A 24,819-nucleotide genomic window follows, 5' to 3' on the forward strand; every position below is an offset into this window, starting at 1 on the left:
TCTCTGTCTCTCTCTCTCACTGTCCACTCTGCCTGTCAAAAAATAATAAAAAAAGATTTATTTATTTATTTGCAAGACAGAGTTACACAGAGAGAGAAGAAGAGGAAGAGGAAGAGGCAGAGAGAGAGAGAGAGAGAGAGAGAGAGATAGGTCTTCCATCCGCTGGTTCACTCCCCAATTGGCCGCAGTGGCTGCAGCTGCACTGATCTGAAGCCAAGAGGCAGGTGCTTCTTCCATGTCTCCCATGCGGATGCAGGGGCCCAAGGACTTGGGCCATCTTCTATTGCTTTCCAGGCCATAGCAGAGAGCTGGTGATCCATTATTAAGGTCTAAAATACAATGGCTTATTTTTCCTTTACACAACAACAAAGGGGGAAAGTATAGTATCTTAGACCATATTTTGTTCTATTTTTAAAAACAGTAAATATCATCAAGCATAACATTAATTTTGTAGACATCTCTTTCTACATGTCTGGTTTGTTAACTGAGAATATACATTTTAACTTGATGCTTCAACGGAAGTTTATGATCAGCTCCATTTTCTCTACCTTAGTAAAGTGAAGCTGTACAATAGACATTTTGTAAGAAGTCTTAAAAGCAGATGTTTCAAACTGGAAAATTCCAACTACCTCATTTACAGATGAGGAAATGAACTGAGAGGTGAGGTTATTTATGCAGCGTCACCCTGCCAATTCTTGGGCAAGTTGGGTAACACCCAGACTCCCTTAATGTTGGTGCTTTCAGCTATGACATAATCTATTCCCATTCCAACCTCAGTGCCAAGCCAGACAATGCAATTCAGAGCATGCCTCTCTTTTCTTCCACCCTCTGGCAGTACATGGGTCCTTAATACTTGCTATATTTAAGTGATTACTTTATCTTTAAATTTAGCCCCTGCCTTAACACAATCTCTTTTTCTTTGTCATAAACATTTAAATGAGTACCTACGTTTCCTAAGCTTTAAAGATTTTGTTACTAATCAATTCAGGTTAACAAACATGACATGACAAAAATAACAAATATGGAGGCATTACAGCAATTCAACTTTCAATATGTATTTACAAATTCCTGATACTTTATAAAAATAAATCTTCCATTGTGAAAAAGAGGTAAAAGGGGACAGACAACACAAGTAAAAAAGCATGATCTCTTCTTTCAAAATGCTCTACAAAATTGTTCACAATCAGGGATAGTCAGTCTCATCATGTGCTAAAATATTGTGACCTTATAAATACACAGTACAAGAAAAATCTAAGTACTTAAAATTATTAAAAATGTGCCTATTTCTCCCACTAGAAGATAAGCTCCATGAGAGTAAGGATTTTTGTCTCTTCAGTTCACTGATCCAGACACTCTGAATTCCTAGAACAGCGTCTACTCTTAAGGTACTGAATAAAATTTACCGAGTGAAGGAAAACTACAGACATACCCCTAAGTAGGAGGATCCATGTAATGTTTTCAACAATGGTGTGACAGAAAATAAAACCTTCCCTTGTCCTCTGCTTGCTCAACAACACAGTTTTTTGTTTCATTGGCCAGTTGCACAGGCCTATCATGAAAGGGAGCTAAAAATAGTTCAGAGATAGATTTTACTGTTTAATCTAACATCATGTCCTAACCAACTGCACCAAACCTTAAAAAATCTGCCACGAAAGGAAGCCTAGCAGCCCTTCTACTACTTAGTCCTGCGCTCTATTATCAAGTACAAATGGTTTCCAGATGCTTTTCTTCTCTTCTTACAATAGATTGTAGGATTCTGTGTTTGTTCCCATTTGTGAAGGTAATGATGATAATAAAAATACCTCAATTTTATCTGCTGTGCACCAGGCACTTCCACATATTCACTCTAATTTTCAAAGCAGCTTTCAGAATTGGTATCGTCATTGTTATCTTTTTACAGAATGGGAGAGCAGAAGCCAGAGAATGAGTGGAACCGGGATTTAGTCCCAAAAGCTCTTCCTCCCATCACACCTTGCAGTCTTTTCCTCTTAATTCTTTGAGGTTCTTTTCCCACAGTCTTGACTATAAATAGAATCCAATCTCCCCAGCAGGGTCCTCTTCCCCTTCATTGCTTTCCCCTAACAAGCACCCCAGCTCCCTGTTTTAAAGGTTGTTCTACTCATCAATACAGGTTAACAAACAGGAGATAACAAAAATAACAAATCTGTAGACATTACAACAATACAACATTCAATATATGTTTATAAATGCCTGGCACTATACAAAAGCCACAGCATCTTTCAAAGCCCTTTCTGTGCAAATCCCTAGCCTCCAATTTACTTGATTCTCTTTTGAAATAATAAATGGGAGCCCTGTTAGGTTTAAAAAAAAGTTTCCCTCCCCATCAACCTTCCGTCTTGTTCTTCCAGGACACAAATCAAAATATGCTACAGGGAAAAATAACAAGCACACCATTATTAAGCAAGAAATTGCATTTCTGAGAAATTTAAGGGCCACATCTCTCTCATGATCCACAGGGGCATGACTGCTCTAGGCCATTTCCCCACAATGTTAGCATCTGATCTCTGTACAGAGTACACAGAGCTTCCCATTTTCATTTCACCTTTACAAATGCACAACTCCTCTGCTCCATAACTAAACTCCCTAACATTCTCTCTCTTCCTAAATCTCCTTTCGCCAAAACCTGCTCTTCTCCTTATTGTTATTTAGGTTCATAGAATTACTATCTCCAGGGGCCAGCATTGTGGCATAGTAGGCTAAGCCTCTTCATGCCGTACCTGCATCCCATATGGGCCCCGGTTCGAGTCCTGGTTGCTGATCTTCCGATCCAGCTCCCTGCTAATGCACCTGAGAAAGCAGCAGAAGATAGCCCAAGTGCTTGGACCCCTGCACTCAGGTGGCAGAACAGAAACTCCTAGCTCCTGGCTTCGGATCAGCCCAGCTCCAGCGCTTGCGGCCATTTGGGGAGTGAACCAGAGGATGGAAGACTTTCTCTTTCTCCCTCCCTCCCTCAGTTTGTAACTCTACCTCTCAAATAAATAAATAAAAATAATTACTATCCACCCAAAAATTTGTCTTAGGTCCATATGTATGTCAGTTCCTAACATCAACATCAACATTTTCCAAATCTATACCCTTCTCTACAATCATCATTTATTGTCTCAACTACTATAATTAAACTCCACACTCCAGACTTCTACCCCTACACTGGACCTCTGTTCCAAGATTCACACTCATAAGGAGGAGTTCTTCTCAACTAAAAATCATATGCAAAATCCTTAGTGTGGCATTTAAGAATCTCTGTAACCTATATCCATCTACCTTTACCAGACTACTCCTTCAACATATTCTTGCAACCTTGCTTTTCCTACCTCTGGGCCTTTGCTTGGTCAGTATTCTTAGGTGCAACTATTTTTCTTTGCTCCTTCTCCCACTCTTCCAAATCCTAAAAACAGTTCAAATGGCCACATTCTTGATGAAAAGAAAAAGGCTGAGGCATATTATTTACTGAACTCACACTCTGTCTAGTGCTTTACAAAGAATCCTAATCCCCTTAGGGCCGGCACAGTGGCGCAGCGGGTTAACGCTCTGTCCTGAAGTGTCGGCATCCCATGTGGGTGCCAGTTCGAGTCCCAGCTGCTCTTCTTCCAATCCAGCTCTCTGCAATGGCCTGGGATAGCAGTGGAAGATGGCCCAAGTCCTTGGGCACCCAAGTGGAGGACCCGGTAGAAGCTCCTGGTTCCTGGCTTCGGATAGGTGCAGCTCCGGCCGTTGCGGCCTTCTGGAGAGTGAACCAGCGGATGGAAGTCCTCTCTCTCTCTCTCTCTCTCTCTCTAACTCTTTCAAGTAAATAAAAATAAATCTTTAAAAAATAAAAAAGCATCCTAATCCCCAAAAACAGTATGAGAAAGTAGTTAAGAAAACTGAGGAGGAGTTTTCCCAAGGTCACCAACAAGAAAGAATCCAGATAGTCCCTCTAGTACTCCACATTCAGGCTTTATATAGTCAAGATACCTGGGTTCAAATTCTTGTTACTACACCTGCGTGAACTCGGCAGGTTATATATCAATGATGACTGAGTTTCTCCATCTATACAAAAGAGGCAGTTGTACCACCTACCACATTGATGACTGTGAGGATTGTGTGAGATAATGAGAAGTGCTTAGAACTATATCTGGCCCATGGTAAGGAATCAATATTAACTGCTATTACTGCTCTTTGTTGTTTACATGCTATAATCATAAACTTTGATAATATCAATTGTATTATATATTCAGTTTCCAAATCAATTTTACAATGTAAAGGCTTAATACTATAATTTATACATGCTTAATAAATATATGTAAAAGACATGAATTTTTAAACAATGTTCCACCATGTTTTCTTGAAAGGAATTCACTTGTATACTAATTCTGTTTCCTCTTTTGAGAAAATCAACAATGCTTAGCAACCTTCTTCTCCTTTTCATGTCATATCAGACTACCATATACAATGCCATAGAGTAGTTACATGCCAAATGGAACAAAACACTATTTTGATTCAAATTCATTCTGCCTTCTGCCAAATATTATTAATTCCCAGATTTTAAAAGTTCTGAACCATACTTTCTATTTTAAAGTCAAACATTTTTAAGTAGCATCCGTATGAAGTAAACATACCATATTTGACCAAGCCAAATCATTTCATATATCTTAATGGCAAAACCTATAAAACATTAGATGTATTTCTATCCAACTTAACTCAAAGCCAGATCCTACCAACAGATCCCTAATCCTACCTTCACTTTGCTAAAAATTAGGGCCTGAAAAACCTGTGATAAATCTATGTTATCCTGGGATGCAAAAAATATCAGGGTAAGGGAACCGAATGTTAGCAACAATTTAGATCCCTCCAAAATGTATGGAAGAAACGTGCTTTAACCAAGGGTGGATGAGCACTACTACCCCAACCCTTCAATATTAAACCTCTCCAACCAAGACTTTGTTCACATGATTTTCATTACACTTGAAGACCAAGACACCAAGTTGGCTGAATTCAACGAAGGCAGAGGTTAAAAAAAAAAAAAAAAAGGTAACAAAAACAGTTGTCATTCCTTACAGAAAGAAATTAACTGTGCTTCTATCCAGCTGTTTCAAAAACAAATAAGCAAAAAAAAACTTTTGAGGCTTAACCATGTAAACAAATATGTTTTATTTCATTTAATTCTCACAGCAACTCTTTCCTTTTTTATGGATAACGTTACAGAACTTGCAAGTAGCAGGAGCTGAATTCCAATCAGCTTCCCACATGTGGGCTTCAGCAGTATTTTGAAACACTTGTGTCTGTCATAATCCACAATAACACACTTTACATCTTCTTGGATGCACACACATTAAGAAAAAAGAAAAATAGAAACACAAGCTACAAGAACTACTTTGTCTTACTCCACACAATGTCCTCAGATATTCTTTCTTCCCTTCTCTCCTTTTAATGCTCATATCAAGCCACTAAATTGATTCCAAAATCCATTAACGAATCCCTCTGGGCCCTGCACTAGAGCATAGCGCTGCACTTCTTATCTCCTGTTTAAAGCTGTTTTTAACTCCTACCACAGGCCAGTTTTGTTACTTTGAAATGGAGTTAATCCCACGGATCCATTAAAAAGTGCCCTTAAATAGAGTGGACCCGTGAAGCCCGTTCCCTGGGTCTTGATCTGTTTCTCTACTGGAACTCTCCCGAGGCACACCCACCTTACTTATTTAGATTGTATCAAAACTGCAGATGTTCTCCCTGGAGAATGTCTTAATTTTCACTGTTCCTGCCGCCTCGGTGACCAATAGGAAGGGGCCGGGCAGGTTTAGGACAACAACGTGAGCAGCTGCCCACGGTGCTGAAACGGATCACAAAGGATCCTTTTGGAAATTTACTATTGCCAGATTAGGACAAAACAAAGGAGTTCAGCCAAGGCGCAGCGGCGGCCCCCGAAGCTGCGTGAGTGGCTCTGGGATGCTCCGGCTGGGCCTCAGGTCGGCCCTCTGCCTCTCTGGGGCAGAGTTCTTTCATTAGAGCACGTCAGCTCAGCGAGCGTGCTGGCACAGCCGCCGGCTTCCAGAGGGCAGGGACCGGGGCCAGGCCCCGGCAGTCACGTCCCAACCTGCAATCTGAGCGCCCGGGCACAGAAAAGGGGGTCCGTGGGAGAGAGCAAGCAAGCGCCGGCCCGCCTTTTCTCCCCGAAGACCTACACAGCCCCCGCAACGCAAGTCAAGCGATTTCGCCCGAGGACTCTGCGGCAAGAGCTTGACCCAGAGAAGCCTTCCGGAAGGGAAGGTGAGGAGCTTTTAAAATGGATCACCCAACAACTTCGGGCACAAATTCGCGGGGTGGGAGTGCAGCGGAGACTCAGTCCTTCCAGGGCCAAGCTTTTAAAATTTCTTAAAAAAAAAAAAAAAAATTCCCCCGCGGCCAGCTCGAGAGGAGCTGCGAACACCCCAGCAGCGAGGCCAACTCAGAGCTCCAGGGGCAAAGAGGGGGTGTGTTCTCCGGGCCAGGCCCGCGAGGGACCACCGCCGCCCTGCCGCCGCGGAGCCGGACAGGCTCTTACCTGGAAGCCCGGCCCCCGGAACACTGTCAGGCTCGCCCGCCGCGTCGCTACGGGAGATGTCCCTACCCCGACTTCATGACTGAACATCCGCGCCGACCCCCACCGCCCGGAGTCGGAGTGGGGACGACAACAGCGAGGCGAGGCGGAAGTCCCGCCCCACGCGCCTCACTGGCCCGCACCCGGACACCGAAACGAGCCATTGGGCCGTGGGGTTGCCTGTTAAGGCTCCTTCCCACTCTCACGCTGGGTCTCGGCGCTTGCTCCTGCCCAGCTCGGAGAAATGCCCAGTTCGCTAGTCTCGTTCTTGGCCGCGTGATCGGTCTTCCCTGGAAGGGAAGAGCAGGGTGGGGCGGGCTTCTAGGGGGTTAGACCGCGGTTGAAGAAACTGCTCCTGACAGGGGAGGGAACTTGCTGGCAGAGAGGACTGAGTCGGGGCGCCTGCACCCCGGCCATTTGCCCCCACCTCCACCCCGCAGCCGAGGCCCGGAGGTCGGCAGAGCGCTGGACCCAGCGTCCGGCTCCAGCTATTGGGCCAAAGTACCCCGAGCCCCTGGGCGGGCCTGGCTGGAGCGCAGACGCGTCTCTTCCCAGCGCCGCACTCACCCGGCTGGCTAAGGAGACGAGCGCGAGGCCTCATCCCCTCTACACCAGTTCGCGGCAGAGATCGGGGTGGGTGGGACCGAGACCAGGTCCCCGTGTTAGAGGTGCGAGCTGCCCGAGGTCTGAGCACGAGTCCCGAGTTCTGGCCCGGAGCCGCGCTGACATCAACACTGTGGGCCTGACACGTGCCATCCCCGGGGCTCAGCAAAAGCCAGACCGTGTGATTCATTCCCTCCTGGGTCAGCCTTTTTCAAACCCTGCCTCCTTTTCACGAACCCCAAACCTCGTCCCCTACCGCCCTCCCGATAAGCACCCTCCCCTTCCTGGCTGCCCCAATCTTAAACCTCAGAATTTCAGTTAGCGGTGGACTGTGCACTGATGAACCGGTGCCCCCCGACTCAGCACTTTAAAAAGGCCGTGTGGCTTAGCGCAAAGGCTGCGGAGTCCTGAACTCGAATGTCAGGAGACAGATTCAGGTCCTACATCTGCTTCGAAGTAATAAGGCGCCCTTTTAAAAACAGGCCTTCACAGACTTCACTTCCTTCAACATCTTTTAAAAGGCAAGAGTCTTTAGGATACCATTGCAAGTAACTTGTAATTTTGCTTCCAGAGTATTGAGTAGCTGGGACACAGGAATGAGAGAAAAACTCCCTACCGTGTATCCTTTTGTGCCTTTTAAATTTTGAACCTATTCAAAATTTAAATATCATACAAGAAATGTCAAGATCAAATTTTTAAAAATAAAGGCCACCAAAGATACTTTTATCTTCTATAAAGTTTTCATTGGTCATGAAGACACTGAATACTTATAACACATAATCCTGCCCTTAAGAAAGTCCTAAGTAAAAATCAGGATTGGGATTATTACCATAAAAGCTGGTGTGATTAGGTTAAACATATTTACAATGGCTCTACAAACTTTTTTTAAAAAACTTTATTTATGTATTATTTGAAAGGCAGAGCTACAGAGAGGCAGAGGCAGAGAAAGAGAGAGAGGTCTTCCCTCCACTGTTTCACTGCTTCACTCCCCAAATGGCCACAAGGGGCGGAGCTGGGAAGATCAGAAGCCAGGAGCCAGAAGCTTCTTACAGGTCTACCACTCTGGTGCAGCACCCAAGGACTTGAGCCATCTTCCACTGCTTTCCCAGGCCACAGCCCAGAGCTGGACCGGAAGTGGAGCAGCCGGCTCCACTTCCTGGGAATGCAGGATGCCAGTGAGGCAAATGGCGGCTTCATCAGCTATGCACAGCGCTGGCCCCTCTTTAAGTACTTTGTCATTAAATTATCTGAAATTGGTTCTATATTAATTGGGAGATTTCTTGCATGACATAGAAAAGTACTATAGACAAAGAGAAATAGAGTTTTATTAATTCCTTAAATAAAGGTACTTTCAGTACAAACAGTTTACTTCTAGCTTTATTCTGCTCTTCAGATCATAATAAATATAGTCCTCTCAATTATGAACAAGGTAACTGTGTGGTTCGTGGAACATTCAGGCAGACTAATTTTGGTTCACCCTGCAGAAACATGTATTATCCTAACTTGTGTAAAAAATAGATCAAAAAATACTAATTTTTTAAATTAGAACAATAGACAGATACAATTTTCAATAACATGAAGGGTTAACAGAACACATGATACTAATATGCCACAAATAATCTCCTTATAAAAATAAATGAAAGGAAATTAGCTTCTAGGGCTTTGTATCTGACACTTTTTTAAAAAAAAAAAACTCATTTCATAAAGTACCAGAATAAAGGTAAATATAATTACAGAATTTCCTGCTTCCACAATATTTTAAGACAGTAATCACCACCACCACAGATATCCAGTTAGCCAATTTCTTAAATTGTTTAGAAGCAATTGTCTGTAAATACCAAAAAGTCTTTTAAGAAATAGGATCCATCAGAAACTTTAAATGATTTTAGATATTACTACATTTAGAATCAAGAAAAACATAATTTTAGAATCAGATGAAAAAGCCATATTTGTTTTAAAAACAAAAAATTATCTCTGCGATAAAAGAAATATAATTCATAATCTATATATATATGCATAGTAAACAAATTTGAAAAAGTACCAAATAGAAATTCTAAAAATTGCTTCAGGGAATTTCTGGCCACAAATTGGGAAAGACTTCTGTTTCTTTGCCAAGTTCCAAATTAATGAATAGGTTCATTTTGTAAGCTAGTAATGAAAAGTCCAGAATACAGGGAAACAGGAAAGAGTCTGAAGGGTTTTTCAACAAGATTCATGTTTAAGGAATTTAGAAATATCATACAAAAAATAATCTATATTAGGTTAAATGGCTTTAAAATGGATCTATTCAATTGAGATGAGTTGCTTGCCTCTCCTACGTGCAAGATGGTTAACATGCAATTTCAACTTTGCCTTTATTTGGGGCCTCTTTCTCTATTTGCCAACAAAGATATCATAAAATAAGCATGCATAATATCATGTAAAATAATGTAATACAAAAATGGAAGAACTCACATGAGTGTGAATTGATACAATCACTTTGGGAAACAATTTGACATAATTTAGGAGGGCTGAAAATCAAAACTGTGTATTACAGCAATTAATTTCAAGAAACATACCTTAAAACACACACACAAAATAAATTCATATCTTGGCCAAATACGTGAAAAACAAAGATCAGTAATGAAATTTAAAGTAGATAAAAGCTGAAGTTCTTAGAAAGAAAAGATAAAATACTTCAATGACAGCTGGCTTCTCGATAGCAACGACAAAAATGGAATTAATAAAACTATCTTTAAATGCTAAAATAAAATAATTGAGATTTTCAATTTAGAATTATATGCCTCATTAAGCTATCATTTAAAAGTGAGGGCAAAGTAAAGATTTTCAGAGAAAATCATTATTTACCACTAACAGACTTCTATTGAAAAATCTTATAGAGTATCTTCAGGAAGATGAAAAGTGAATCCAGAAAAAAATAAAGGGGGTGAGATGCAAGAAAGCATAGAGAGCAGAAAATTTGAGCACAATTTCCAAACCAATAGACATGAAAGGGAATAAAGGAAGCATAATTACTCAACAGAAGGCAGGGAAGAAAAGATGGAAGCAGCAAACAAAAGATGCTGTAAAGGGCAGTTTCAAAATGCAGTGGGAGACTGGCATCGGCAACACGGCAGAATGCGAACTCCCCGCCGTTATCTATCCACAGAAGCATCAGTCTTGAAAACACCCCAAGGAGGAAAATACTTTTGTGGAAGTCAAGGAGTCCAGCAGAGGACTTCCAGCACGCTGTTGGAATTTAAAAATCTGCAATAGATATAATAAAACCGTGAAGAAGAAGAGGTTGGTTTTACCCATAGCACACCTTACCCTAGGCGGCACAGCTCAGTGCCAGAAGAGAACTCCTCAGCGTGCAATTTCTTCTACAGGGAAAAGTAAGAGCTTAGTGAGTGAGCGCCTGGCTTCCCCAGCCTTGTGGGACACTGCCCAAGAGGCCCACAGCCAGAAAACTATTAACAAATTGGCAACAGTCCTTACCTACCGATAATTACTTTGGATGGAAATGCATCAAGATCTCCAATCAGAAGACACAGAATAGTTGAATAGATAGGGGAAAAAAGAGAAGTTATGTGTCGCCTACAAGAGACTCAAATCAGTTTTAAGGACACACAGAGACTAAAAGTAGGGGGCAGGCATGGGGCTCAAGGTTTGAGATGCTGCTTGAGACAAAAATCACAGTCATCTTAATGAAATACTGGTAAACTAAAAGTAGCATAAAAAATAACAAAGGTCTATATCCATTCACAATTAAAATTCTCAACAAATTAGAAGATGTATCTCATAGAGCAGAGGCCATATATGACAAGGCACTGTGGCACAGCAGGCTAAGCCACAGTTTGGGATACTCAGATCTCATATGCTACTACCTGGGATGAAGTTCTCTCTGCCTTTGGATTCAGCTCCCTGGTAATATGCATGGAAGGCAGCACATGATGGTTTCAGTACTTGAGTCCTTGGTACCCACATGAGAGATCCAGATGGAGTTCGTGGCTCCTGACTTTGATTTGGTCCAGTCCTGGCTGTTGCAGGCATTTGGCAGAGTGAACCAGTGGAGAGAAGATCTCTCTCTCTCTCTCTCTTTCTCTCCCCCCCCTCCCTCCAACAAATCTAAAAAAATAGATCATCCATGACCAGCTAACAGATAACATTACACTCAATATTTTCACCTAAGATCAAAACCAGTACAATAACTACTCTCCTGCTCCTATTCAACATACAATATTGGAAATTTGAGCCAGAGCAAATAGGCAAGAAAAAAATAACAACAAAATCATCCAGGGGCCAGCGGCATGGTACACTAGGTTAATCCTCCGCCTGCAGCGCCGGCATCCTATATGGGTGCTGGTTCTAGACCCATTTGCTCCTCTTCGAGTCCACCTCTCTGCTATGGCCTGGGAAGGCAGTAGAAAATAGCCCAAGTGCTTGGGCCCCTGCACCCGCGTGGGAGACCAGGAAGAAGCTCCTGGCTCCTGGCTTCAGATTGGCATAGCTCTGGCAGTTGCAGCCATTTGAGGAATGAACCAACAGAAGGAAGACCTTTCTCTCTGACTCTCTCTCTCACTGTCTGTAACTCTACCTGTCAAATAAATAAATAAAATCTTTTTAAAAAAATCATCAAAGTCAGAAAGGAATAAGTAAAGCTGTCTCTGTTTGCAGATGATAGTTAAACACAAGAGTGTCAATTTGTTAAGTCAACAACAGGAGTCAACTGTGCACTTACTCCTCATGTAGGATCTTTGTCCTTAGTGTGCTGTACATTGAGATTTAATGCTATAACTAGTACTCAAACAGTACTTTTCACTTTATGTTTCTGTGTGGGAGCAAACTGTTGAAATCTTTACTTAATGTATGCTAAACTGATCTTCTGTATATAAAGAGAATCGAAAATGAATCTTGATGTGAATGGAAGGGGAGAGGGAGTGGATAAGGGGAGGGTTGCAGGTTGGAGGGACGTTATGTGGGGGAAGCCATTGTAATCCATATTCTGTACTTTGGAAATTTATATTCATTAAATAAAAGTTAAAAATTTTTAAAAAATTAAAAAAGATAAAAAATAAACATAGAAAACTCTACACAATCCACCACAAAAATGTTGGAATAAACAAATTCAGTAAAGTTTCAGGATACAAAATCAAATACAAAAATCATTAGCATTTCTAACATGAATGACACTAACAGTGAGTTATTCAAAAATAAATTTTTAAAAATTCCCATTTAGAATAGCAAAAAAAGAGAATGAAATATTTAGTTATAAACTTAAGCAAAGAGGTAAAAGATCTGTACACCAAAAGCTGTAAAACATTGATGAAAATACTGAAGAAAACACAAATAAATAAAAAGCCATCCATGTCCTTGGATCAGAAAAAAATAAATATTGTCAAATGCCCATACTATGCAAAGCAATCTACAGATTTGGTGTGATCTTTATAAAAATTCCATGGCATTTTTCATATAAATGATATAAATGTTTTTAATTTCGAAATTTGTATGGAACCACAAAAGATCCCAAATAACTAAAGCAATTAAGCATCAACAAAGCTGGAAGCTTCATAATTCCTGATTTCAAATTACATTAGAACACTACAGTAATCAAAACATTATGATAGTGGCTGAAAAACAGACACATAGACCAGTGGAACAGAATAGAAAGCCCAGATAAACACATGGATGTAAGATCAACTAATCTGTCAAAGGCACCAGGAATATACAATATAATGTATGGGATTGGGGAAACTGGATATGCACATGCAGAAAACAAATGAAATTGGATACTTATCTTATACCATAACCCAAAGTGGATTAAAGACTTAAATTTAGGTAAGACTTGAAATCATAATACTCCAAAAAAGAAAACATAGAGAAAAATTTATGACATTGGTTTTGACAATGATTTATTTTTGGCTATAATATCAAAAAGCACAGGAAACAAAAACAAAAAATAAAGAAGTTGTGTTGCATCACACTAAAATGTTTCTGCACAGCAAAGGAAAGAATCAAGAAAATGAAAAAACTACCCATGGAATGGCAAAAAATATTAGCAAATCAAATGTCTGCCAAAGGGTTTATATACAAACTAAATAAAGAATATACATTAATACAAATGTATTAGCAAATTAAATATATAAAAACCTGAGTAAAAATAGGCAAAAAACGTGAACATACATTTTCCCAAAAAAGACATGGAAATGGCCAACAGGCATATAAAAAAGTATTCAACGTCACTAATCATCAGGCAAATGCAAATCAAAACCACTATGAGCCATTACCACATATCTATAGAGATGGCAAGCGCTCCTAAAAATGTTGGGGAAAAACAATCCTTATAGCTGCTTATAGGAATTTAAATCAGTACAGCAATTATGGAAAACAATGTAGAGTTTCCTTAAAAGATTAAAAATAGAACTTACATAAGATCCAGCAATAACATTTCTGGATATATTATGTAAAGGAAATAAAATCAGTATCTCAAAAAAATATCCGGGGCCGGCACTGTGGTACAGTGGGCTAAAGCCCTGGCCTAAAGCACTGGCATCCCATATGGGTGCCGGTTCTAGTCCCAGCTGCTCCTCTTCTGATCCAGCTCTCTGCTATGGCCTGGGAAAGCAGAAGAAAATAGCCCAAGGGCTCGGGTCCCTGCACCCACATGGGAGACCCGGTAGAAGCTCCTGCTCCTGGCTTTGGATCAGAGCAGCTCTGGCTGTTGCGGCCATCTGGGGAATGAACCAGCGAATGGAAGACCTCTCTCTCTGTCTCTACTTCTCTCTGTAACTCTTTCAAATAAATAAAATAAATCTTTAAAAAAAAAAAAAGACAGAAATACCTGCACTCCCATATTCATTGAAGCATTATTCATAGTAGCCAAAATACTGAATCTGTCAGTAAAGGAGAAATGGTTACAGAAAATATGACACAAGCACACATACACTCACAAGAGAATATTGTTCAACTTTCAAAAAAAAGGGGCGGGGGGCAGCGCTGTGGCTCACTTGGTTAATCTTCCGCCTGCAGGGCTGGCATCCCATATGAACGCGAGGTTCTAGTCCCGGTTGCTTGTCTTCCAGTCCAGCTCTCTGCTGTAGCCGGGGAGGGTAGTGGGGGATGGCCCGGATGCTGGGGTCCCAGCACCCGCATGGGAGAACAGGAAGAAGCTCCTGGCTCCTGGCTTCGGATTGGCTCAGCACTGGCTGTAGCGGCCATTTGAGGAGTGAACCAATGGAAGGAAGACTTTTCTGTCTCTCTCTCACTGTCTATAACTCTACCTGTCAAATTAAAAAAAAAAAAAAGGCAATTCTGGCATTTTCAACAAAGTGGATGAATCTGGAGGCATTACACTAAGTGAAATAAGCCAGATCCAGAAAAATACATACTACATGAGACAAAGACTTACAGAAACAGAATAAAAGGATGGCTACCAGGGACAGAAGGGTAGGGGAAACAGGAAGATACTGATGAAAGGGTTCACATTTTCAATTACAGGATGAAAAAAAATCTGGAGAACCGCTATACAGCACACTGACTATAACTAACAGTAAGTTTTACATACTTGAAATACACTGAGAGAGTAGATCTTAAGTATACTTCCATAACCAAAAAAAGGCAACTTTGTAAGTTTGTAAGGTTGTAAGGATATACTAATCAGCTTGATTGTGGTAATCATTTTGCTACATCATCATGTTGTACACCTTAAATATATATAATTTATACTTATCATTTATATCTCAGTTTGGCTGGTAGAGAAGAATGAAAGAAACATATCAAAAAAACTTGCCAGTTGAACAACAGATTGCCAGCTATCATCTTTATAAGAAGACATAATACTAAAACTTTTTTTAAATTGTATCTACCTTAGTAGATATTTATTTATCTGAGAGATAGAGTTACAGACAGAGAGAGGGAGAGATAGAGAGAAAGGTCTTCCATCAGCTGGTTCACTTCACAAATCGCCACAAGGGCTGGAGCTGAGCTCATCTGAAGCCAGGAGCCAGGAGCTTCTTCTGGGTCTCCCAGGCAGGTGCAGGGACCCAAGCACGTGGGTCATCTTCTGCTGCTTTCCCAGGCTATAAGCAGAGAGTTAGATTGGAAGAAGAGCAACAGGGACATGAAACGGTGCCCATATGGGATGCTGTTGCCACAGGTGGAGGTTTAGTCTACCGCGCCAAAACGCCAGCCCCTGTAATACTAAAACTTAAAGGACAGCAACAGGTTGATAGTAAAAGGAGAACGAAATGTACGTAAAGCCTATAACTAAAAGAAAGCTGGCATAGCTGTACTTCTGTGAGGTTGTAGTGGGGGTGAGAAAAGATCTAAAGTAAAACACATTCTTGTACTAAGATAAATAGGACTATTAAATAATAATAGAAGGAAAAATTTGCAAAAAGTTGTAATCTTGAAGCAATACTCATCTAGAAATAGACAATATATTTAATGCAAGAACTCACAAGTTTGCAAGGAAAAGTTGGCAAGTCCACAATCATAGGAGGATATTACATGCCATTTTCAGCAACTGGATAAATCCAACAGAAAAAAACATTAATAAGAATACAGAACATTTGGACAATATGTGAAACACATAGAGAATCCTGGAGATAGTCTTTTCAAGCACACATGGAATTTTCCAAGTGGCCAGCATAGTATGTCATAAAGCAAATCCTAACAAATATAAAGAATTGGTGGCATATACTTAACACATGATCAATGACGAGAATACAGTATTAGGTTTTAACTAAAGAGTAGCTCTTTTTTAATTGTGAGATAATACTATAACCAACATTGAATAATAAATATGAAACAGTATCAAATGGATAACTTTCTGGGAAAAAAATTAACTCAAACACCTGAAAAGATATGGGAATACTGACTTGGCTGAAGAAATTGAAACGGTGTTAAAAAATCTACAACTTTCTCCAAAAAAAAAAAAATCTCAACTCCAGAAGACCTTAAAGATTAGTTTGCCATGTTTTCAATAAATAGATAATCCAATATTTATAGATTACTTCATAGAACCAACAAGGAAAGCTAATCAACTAATTCTACAAGGGCAATATGACCTAAATACATAAACTAGACAAAGCCAGTACAAGTAACAAAAATTATGTGCCTATCACTTTGAATAAATATGTAAAAATCCAAAATGATTTTGTGTTGTGGCCCAGCAGGATAAGCTGCTTGCAACACCACCATTCCCTATCAGAACTCCAGTTTGAGTCCCAGCTATTCTGCTTCTGATCCAACTCCTTTTTTTTTTCATATTTCTTATTTTTATTTCAACATTTAAAATATTCACAGGTTGAGTACTATAGTCAATGACATCTCCATGGAAGATGTACCAACAAAGCATACAGGCATTTCACAATGACGAATAACATATTGTGACTGTGTTGTGCATGTTTACCCTAGAGTTTATCTTGAAAGCATGTCTTTAAAAAAAAAAAAGTGTTTCACTGTATTATTTCCATAGAAAGTAAATCACAATTTCAAGAGATATATTAGTATTTTTTTAAAATTTCAAACTTTTAATACTCAATTTTTCTCTTTTCTCAATAGCTAAATCAGGATGACGTATTTGTCTTTCATTTTTCCCCTCTACACTTTGTTTCTAACCATTTTATATCATCACACCTTCTTGACTAGCTAATGAGGCAGGCAAATTCTTCAGAAGAATTTCTTAGGCATTTATACAGCAAATGAAAAGAGAACCAAATTACATTACAGAGTTTTTATCGTTGGTCAATGCCATTTATATTTTAAAAAACAGTGAGGGGAAAAACCCATGAGAAAGCTCTGCTACTGAATATATTGAGGACAAAGCCTGAATACTGACATCAACTGAATTCACTTAGACACTGCAAAATAAACACCCATGCTTGAGAACGACCACCCTTCTTGCTGGGAGAAATCTTAGCAAGGACATATAAAGTTTCAACAGAAAACCAAAGTACTCTATGTTCTCTTTCCTGTACAAGTTAGTCTCTTCTTTTAACACAGCTCTCTCCCTTTCCTACAGATTATGAATTTTGATATACTGCATATCCAATAGTGTATTTACATGAACTTAGCAGTTAACTTACACAACTGTGCCAGAGAAACATTCCTTATATGAAGGTTTTATAATATAGTGCTAAACAGCTAGAAAAATCCTAGGAAATAGATTTCAGCACCATCTGTTATTAGCAGATTGTTTCAAAATGTATACTCCCCTAAATTCATATCAACCTAGGTAATGTACCCATTATTCCCTCTCCATCCACATCAAAATCAAAATTCTGTGTTCTACCAACCCATTCTGTGTGCCAAAAATAAGAGCTCATTTACAAATCTTTCAATTAAGTTTATAGGACACACACATATTCCCAAATAAGAGGCGGAGGGGATTATCAATCAAGAATCATTCATCTAAAATATGTACAGTATTTTGAACACTTTGGTACCTATTATTTGAAGAAGGCTAAACTTCCAGAACAAGGATGTCTTTATTTTCACCAATTTGTAACTACCAGTTACTGCTAGATACACTAAAAAGGTTAACTGAATTTTTTTAAAAAACTATCACAAAAAAAATAATTATGTGTGGGCTGGCAGATGGTTTCAAACTGAAGTCCTTGGTAATTCTACACCACAATGTTTCAGACAAAGGACTCAAACCTGGTAGCAGAACAGGTCAACCCTCTGATACGGCAGCCCTTAGTTGATGGCAGTAACCATTTGAGATTTGCTACCATAAATAATCTGTCAACAATGTTTTCCGTGTGTTTAAACCTAGATGTCAGGGGCTTTGCGCAATAAATGGGGCATGGTGTGCCTTAGGAGAAGAATGTAAAGGCAATAGTAACTGAAAGTAAAGGAGGTGGCAGTGAAGAGGAAGAATTCTCCTCAAACCAGATGTTAGATATGTGTTATTTTGAGATCTTGATAACATTGATGGAACGTGATTCCAACTCCTTCTTAATGTGCCTGAGAAAGCAGCATAAGAAGGCCCAAGTACTTGGGGTTTCTAGCTCCTGGCTTCAGCCTTGCTCAGCCCTGGCTATTGCAGGCATTTTGGGGGAGTGAATCAGCAGAGGGAAGATCTCTATTTCTGTCTCTTCCTCTCTTTCTGTCACTCTGCCTTCCAAATAAATAAGTCTTTAAATAAGTAAATTATTTAACTAGAAAAAACTTGAAAAAGAGAGAAAACCGATAAACAAAGAGTAGCTATCAGGAATGTAATATGATAGAATTTATTAGCATGATTAATGACATTAAAAATACAAAAATACTATCTTAATAGATGCAGACAAATCATTTGATTATAAAGGGAGGGACCTATATTGCACATGATTATCAGAGAAACCTCTTTGAGAAGTTCACGTACGCCAAGACCTGAGAAATGAGGAGTCTCCAGTGGTCAGCCACAAGAGTTAATTTTGGTAATTTTAGGTTAAGGAGGGGGGGCAATATTTTTGAGGGATATGGGGATACTCACAGGATTTTAAGTGAATGCCTAAAGCATAATCTTATAAAGACCAGTAACCAGTAACTCTAATTAGCCCACATACTCATTGTCCTGCAAGTACCATGCCAGTCTACCCTCAGTTAAAATTCCAGAGAAGGAAACTTCTGCTGACCTCATGAGTAGCACATGCCAATTTCTTAACCACTGTGCCTTAAGTAGCTGTCCTATCAGACCATACATCAAAGTAGAGAAGTAAAAGAACTGGGATGATAATACCAAAAGAAGATAGAATAAATGCTCAGTAATAGCACTTAGTAAAGTTGAACAGCACGGCCAAAGCCCTGACTGGAGGGCAGGTGTTTGGTCTAACAATTAAGATGACTGCATCCTATATCAAGGGTGCCTGGGTTCTATTCCCAGCTCCAGCTCCAGCTCCAGCTTCCCAGCAATGCAGACCCTGGGAGGCAGTTTGTGATGGCTCAATAATTAGGTGTCTGCCACCCACACTGGAGACCTGGGTGAAATTCTTGGTTCCTGGCTTCACCTTTGTGCAGTCCCAGCCATAGCTGGCATTTGGAAGTGTCCCACAAGATGACAGCTCTCTATCTGCCTCTTGAATAGATAAGTAAACAACAACAAAAAGCCTTGAGACAGAGACAAGCCTAGTATATTTGAAGATAAGGAAGAAGGCAGTGGGCTACACTATGGGGAGGGAAGAGAAGAGTAGTAAAAAAATGGGGCTGGAGTTGGCCATTAGTTCAAAGTATGGCCAAGTCAGCCTCCTCTGGGAGCTACTTAGAAACTCATATTCTCAGGCTGAGAATCAGATTTTCTGGGAGTCAGGTCCAGGAATCTGTGTTTTTACTGGATTTCCAGGTGATTCTTAAGCATGCTTAAGATTTACAGTCATTGATGAAGAGGGTCTTCTGGACCATAGAAAAAGTTCAGGTTGTATTTGAAGGGCAATTAGGAATTTCAAGCAGAGGAGTAAATGGTCATATCTGCATTTGAGATTCACCTTTACATTTGTATGTAAAATAGACTGAAGAATGACACAACTGAAAATAAGGAGGCTGTTTAGGAGACATAAGAACTCAAGAAGGAAATAATGGCCTGGACCAATGGGTTAGCAGTAGAGATGGAAACACACAGTCAAAGTTAAAACATATTTTCGAGTTCAAATTATGAGAGTTCACTGAGGGATATGGAAAGTTAAGGGAAAAGAGAAGAATTAGAAATGATTCCCGGGGCCAGCGTTGTGGCACAGGGGGTTAACGCCCTGGCCTGAAGTGCCAGCATCCCATATGGGCGCCGGTTCTAGTCCCGGCTGCTCCTCTTCTGATCCAGCTCTCTGCTATGGCCTGGGAAAGCAGTAGAACATGGCCCAACTCCTTGGGTCCCTGCATCCACGTGGGAGACCTGGAAGAAGCTCCTGGCTCCTGGCTTCGGATCAATGCAGCTCTGGCCATTGCGGCCAATTGGGGAGTGAACCATCGGATGGAAGACTCTCTCTCTCTCTCTCTCTCTGCCTCTCTGTGTAACTGACTTTCAAATAAATAAATCTTTAAAAAAAAAAAAAAAAGAAAAGAAAAGAAATGATTCCCAGGCGTCTGCTTTGAGCAGCTGAGTGTTTTGTGGTACCATTTATTAGATGGCAAAAACCAGGTGATAAAATAAAAGAAAAATTTGGAGAGAAAAAACATAAGTCTACACATTATGATTGAGACATCCAAAAGGAGACACCCAGAAAAATAGCAGTTACAATGGAGATATAAATTTAGCCATCTTTATTGTAAAAATAGCATCAAATAAATGGGAATATACTTGCAGGAGATCACTTAGAGGCAGGCTCCTTTGCACCATTTTAATAAATCCACTAAACTGAATAAGATGTATTTGGAGCTAGCTTTCAATGTACGTCAGCCAGGTGACTACGTACATATTATGTTGGCTCCTGCCCTCCAATTTTTTCCGTCTAGAACCCGTAGTTCTTAGTAGCTGAAATTCCCACATTCTTTTATTTGGACATAAAAACAAGGCAAGTATCAGAAATTTGATAGCCACTGACATCTCATATTTAATCAATTTCTCCACCCCAATCCTACCACTCTCTTGTTAATTGCAAAATCAGATACATTTTTTTTAAAGCAGAGAAGGAAATTCCACAGAATGGACTGAGCAGAAAAAAATGAGAACAGAAAGTCTGAAATGGCATTATCTTAATCCTTGGAGCTTTGACGAAAATGAAAGAATATTTTAGGATTTTATTTACTTCAAAGGAAGAATTACAGAGAGGGAGGAAGATGGAAGAGAGAGCACTTCATCTGCCGGTTCACTTCCCAGATGGCTGCAACAGGCCAGGAGCCTGGAACTCCATCTGTGCCAAGCATTTGGGCATCTTCCATTGTTTCCCCAGGCGCATTAGCAGGGAGCTGGATCAGAAGTGGAACAGCTGGAACTGAAACAGAACCCATATGGGATGCTGGCAATGCAGGCAGCAGGGTAAGCCACTACACCACAACCTGCAAGAGTTTTCTCTACCACTTAGACACAGATAGGATACCATATGGAAAACAAAGGGGTAAGGACTATTAAGCACAATGTGTTTTATATGGGCCAATGGTTATTTGCAAGCTCTGTATTGATATAAAACATCCCAACAAACACAATGATACTTAGTACTTCAATTAGCCTACTGTTTGTTCTATTTCAGTTGACAATAAACTGTGGTTTATAATGGCTATCTTCCCTTATACTTTGTGCTCCTAATTGTAGGTTGCTTTCCTTTTCACTGCTTGTTATTTCCTGTATCAAGCATGTGTTTATTCCAACTATCAATCGTACAATTTCACTTCCTTGAAAGAGTCTTTGCATTTGGAAATAAACTCTATACTCTGGAAAGTCTGCTCAGTTCCCTCCTAACAACAGTTAAGTCTTACCAATCTTAGCAATTTAATGAGATGCTTCTGCCCCTAGTTCGTTTCCAAAAAATAATGACATGAGGGAATGTCTTGATTACATTTGCCATATGTTCAGATGATCAATTTAAAGACACTAAATGTGTTAAATAGTAGTGGTAATAACTAAATGATGGTAAAACATCTACAGTGATTGAGAATTGCTAGAGTTGGTTGCCGTTTTAGCCCTTCCTGTTTTAACTTAGTCTTCTTTCCCTCTCTTCCACCCCCACCACAGCTGCTGTTTTATCATAGTTTCAGGTTTTATTCATTGGCTTCTTCATGTTCAGGACTAAGAAAAATCTTTAATTAGGCAAAGTTTATTCTAAAACTTTTTCTAATTTTTCTTTTTAACCTTGTTCTTTCCCATATCTATCCTCAAGAGACCAGTGCCCTCAAAATATTCCCAGACTTTTCATTGCTTTCCTTCTTCCCTCACTAATAACATTAACGTCAGCAACAATACATACCAACATCTTTTAGATGAGTACATTATATTATCAGTCCTCATGACAATGCTAGGTCCTATTACTGTGTTTGTTTTCACAGGCAAGGAAATGATGACTCAAAGAAATTCAAACAACTCATTCAAACTCATGCAGCTAATGAGAAATGAACAGATGTCTTGGAACTGGGATTTAAATATAAGTCTACTGACATCACAGCCTGAGTGCTATACCAAAATAATAAACAATGAGTAGCCATCAAAGGAGAGAGAGGGCCTTAGGTTGGAATCAAATCACTTTCTCCGTGGTGGTCTCAGGCAAGTAATGCAACCTCTTATTCCTTGATTTCATCACATTCTATCTATGCATGGCTCTCCTCTCGGAGTAGCATCCATTTATCAAACCTATCCCCTCTCCAACACATAAAATAAACCTGTCTTAAATTCCAAAGCTCTATTTTAAGTTCCAGTTAAGAAAACTTTTTGATAAATTAATTCAATATGAGCCTTATTAAAGATATGTATTTTATAGTTAGCTTCAAAAACTCCAATGCCTTAAGTGGAAATGAAATTTTAGATACTGAAATGAATGGATAGAAAAGTTTGGTGGTCTAAAGATATCTTTCCAGTATCACTCAGCCATGATATCATATAGACCAAAGTTTCTCCAACTCTACCATCCATAGGAACCCTTGGGGAGCTTGTTAAACTGCAGATTCTGATCTGGGAGGTCTGGGGTGGAGTCACAGATACTATAGTTTTAGCAAGCACCCAAATGATACTAATGCTACTGATCTTCAGGCCAAACTTCTAAATCATGCATTCCTTCTACATTTAAGACCTATCTCTTTAATCTGTTGGTTCCTCACTTTTTTTAAAAGATTTATACGAGAGGCATAGTTATAGACAGAAAGAGGAAGAGACAGAGAGAGAGGTCTTCCATCTGGTGGTTCATTCCCTAGATGGTCGCAATAGCAGGAGCTGAGCCAACCTGAAGCCAGGAACTTCTTCCATATTTCCCAGTTGGGTGCAGGGGCCCAAGTACTTCGGCAATCCTCTACTGCTTTCCCAGGCCATAGCAGAGAGCTGGATCATAAGTGGAGCAGCCGGGACTCGAAATAGCACCCATATGGGATGCCAACACCATAGGTGGATGCCTAACCTACTACACCACAGTGCCAGCCTCCCCCCACTTCTTTTTCTTTGCTAAATAGCAAATCCAAGAAACTATAAATTCTAGGTTTTTTTTTTATTTCCCTCTTTGTTTGATCCAAGAAAGTATTCCTTACTTTCCTGCATACTTTACTGGGCATTTACAAAGATGTAGTCTAACCCAACATATCTAAGTATTTCAGTACTGCCCATGCGTATATGATTGTAATTCCAGTTTAAAAACTCAATAACAATAAAGTACATTTTTTAAAAATTAAAACTATGTCTTAAAGGAATCATGCATAATATGAATACCGGAAGAATACAGAGAATTAAAAATTCTACATCCTTTTAAAAACTTGTTTCTATTCTCAAAAACTTGGCCTACTGCAACATAAAGTCCTGCCTAGAATTAGAGATAAATGTTCTCAATGATAGGCTTTTCCAGTTAGTAAAAAGTGGAAGGCAGCACAGGAACTCATTTACTTATATTCAAAACAAAGATTGCTAGCTCTTAAACTTTTGGGAGTTCAAAAATGAGAAGCAAGCATTATGCTAAATGGAAATGTGCATCTTTTATTTACCAAAAATTATTTTAATAGATAAATATCTTTGAAACTCATAAATTTTAAACTGAAGGTAGCTCATGTTACTTTCACTAATCCACAAATGAAAAATGCTTATCAATACTGATTATTTGTATCTCAACAGATTGTATATATCTTTTATAACTTTCAAGAAAATTGAGGAATGCAAGATTGAAATCACTGTTTGTGTAACTATCTTTAGTGGAATTTTACAGAACAATATTCTCCTGCTTTTCTTTGTATTAAATTGGCAGGCAGCTGAGTCAAAATCTCTTTTCCTTTAGAATTATAATTTGGTGGCCGGTGCCACGGCTCAATAGGCTAATCCTCTGCCTGTGGTGCCAGCACCCCAGGTCCTAGTGCCGGTCTGGGCGCTGGATTCTGTCCCGGTTGCCCCTCTTCCAGGCCAGCTCTCTGCTGTGGCCCGGGAGTGCAATGGAGGATGGCCCAAGTGCTTGGGCCCTGCACCCCCTGGGAGACCAGGAGAAGCACCTGGCCCCTGGCTTCGGATATGCGCAGTGCGCCAGCCTCAGCAGAGGCGGCCATTGGAAGGTGAACCAACAGTAAAGGAAGACCTTTCTCTCTCACTGTCCACTCTGCCTGTCCCAAAAAAAAAAAAAAAAAAAAAAAACCTTTCTTCTCTCTGTCTCTTTCTTTCTCACTGTCTATAACTCTGTCAAATAAATAAAAAAAATTAGAATTATAATTTGAAAAATCTCTATACAGCTTCTAGTTCCCTGCTATTCAAAGTATGGTCCAGAGACTTTGTTAGGATTGAAAATCTCAGGTCCTGCTAAAGAATGAGTCAAGGCCGGCACCATGGCTCAGTAGGCTAATCCTCCACCTTGTGGCGCCAGCACACCGGGTTCTAGTCCCGGTCGGGGCGCTAGATTCTGTCCCGGTTGCCCCTCTTCCAGGCCAGCTCTCTGCTGTGGCCAGGGAGTGCAGTGGAGGATATCCCAAGTGCTTGGGCCCTGCACCCCATGGGAGACCAGGAGAAGCACCCGGCTCCTGCCATCAGATGGCGCGGTGCACCGGCTGCAGCGCGCCAGCCGCGGAGGCCATTG

The 24,819-nt window shown here is 40.2% G+C and overlaps 2 protein-coding genes across 14 annotated transcripts in view; one reads left to right on the forward strand and one right to left on the reverse strand.

Moving 5' to 3' along the window:
* Positions 1-24,819, reverse strand: part of RNF13 (ring finger protein 13) — a 198,807-nt gene that overhangs the window by 171,433 nt on the left and 2,555 nt on the right. For 3 of the 13 annotated variants that reach the window (XM_070072674.1, XM_070072675.1, XM_070072670.1), the window contains exon 1: positions 6,542-6,680. The exons of 1 other annotated variant lie outside the window; for it this stretch is intronic. Coding sequence is in view for 2 of the 12 variants with exons in the window: in XM_070072669.1 (XP_069928770.1) it covers positions 6,542-6,628 (87 nt within the window). In the remaining 10 variants the exon portion in view is untranslated. Of the gene's footprint in view, positions 1-6,541; positions 6,833-7,144; positions 7,394-24,819 lie in introns of those variants that run through there. 9 more of the 13 variants (XM_070072669.1, XM_051818708.2, XM_008266322.4 and 6 more) reach the window with 8 other exon arrangements.
* The window catches only part of ANKUB1 (ankyrin repeat and ubiquitin domain containing 1), a 75,391-nt gene continuing 56,425 nt past the window's right edge, over positions 5,854-24,819 (forward strand). Inside the window, exon 1 of the mRNA XM_070072667.1 lies at positions 5,854-6,267. The gene's annotated coding sequence lies outside the window, so the exon portion shown is untranslated. The remainder of the gene's footprint in view (positions 6,268-24,819) is intronic.

The sequence above is a fragment of the Oryctolagus cuniculus genome, chromosome 4, assembly GCF_964237555.1.
Source record: "Oryctolagus cuniculus chromosome 4, mOryCun1.1, whole genome shotgun sequence".
In the NCBI taxonomy this organism is placed as follows: Eukaryota; Metazoa; Chordata; class Mammalia; order Lagomorpha; family Leporidae; genus Oryctolagus; species Oryctolagus cuniculus.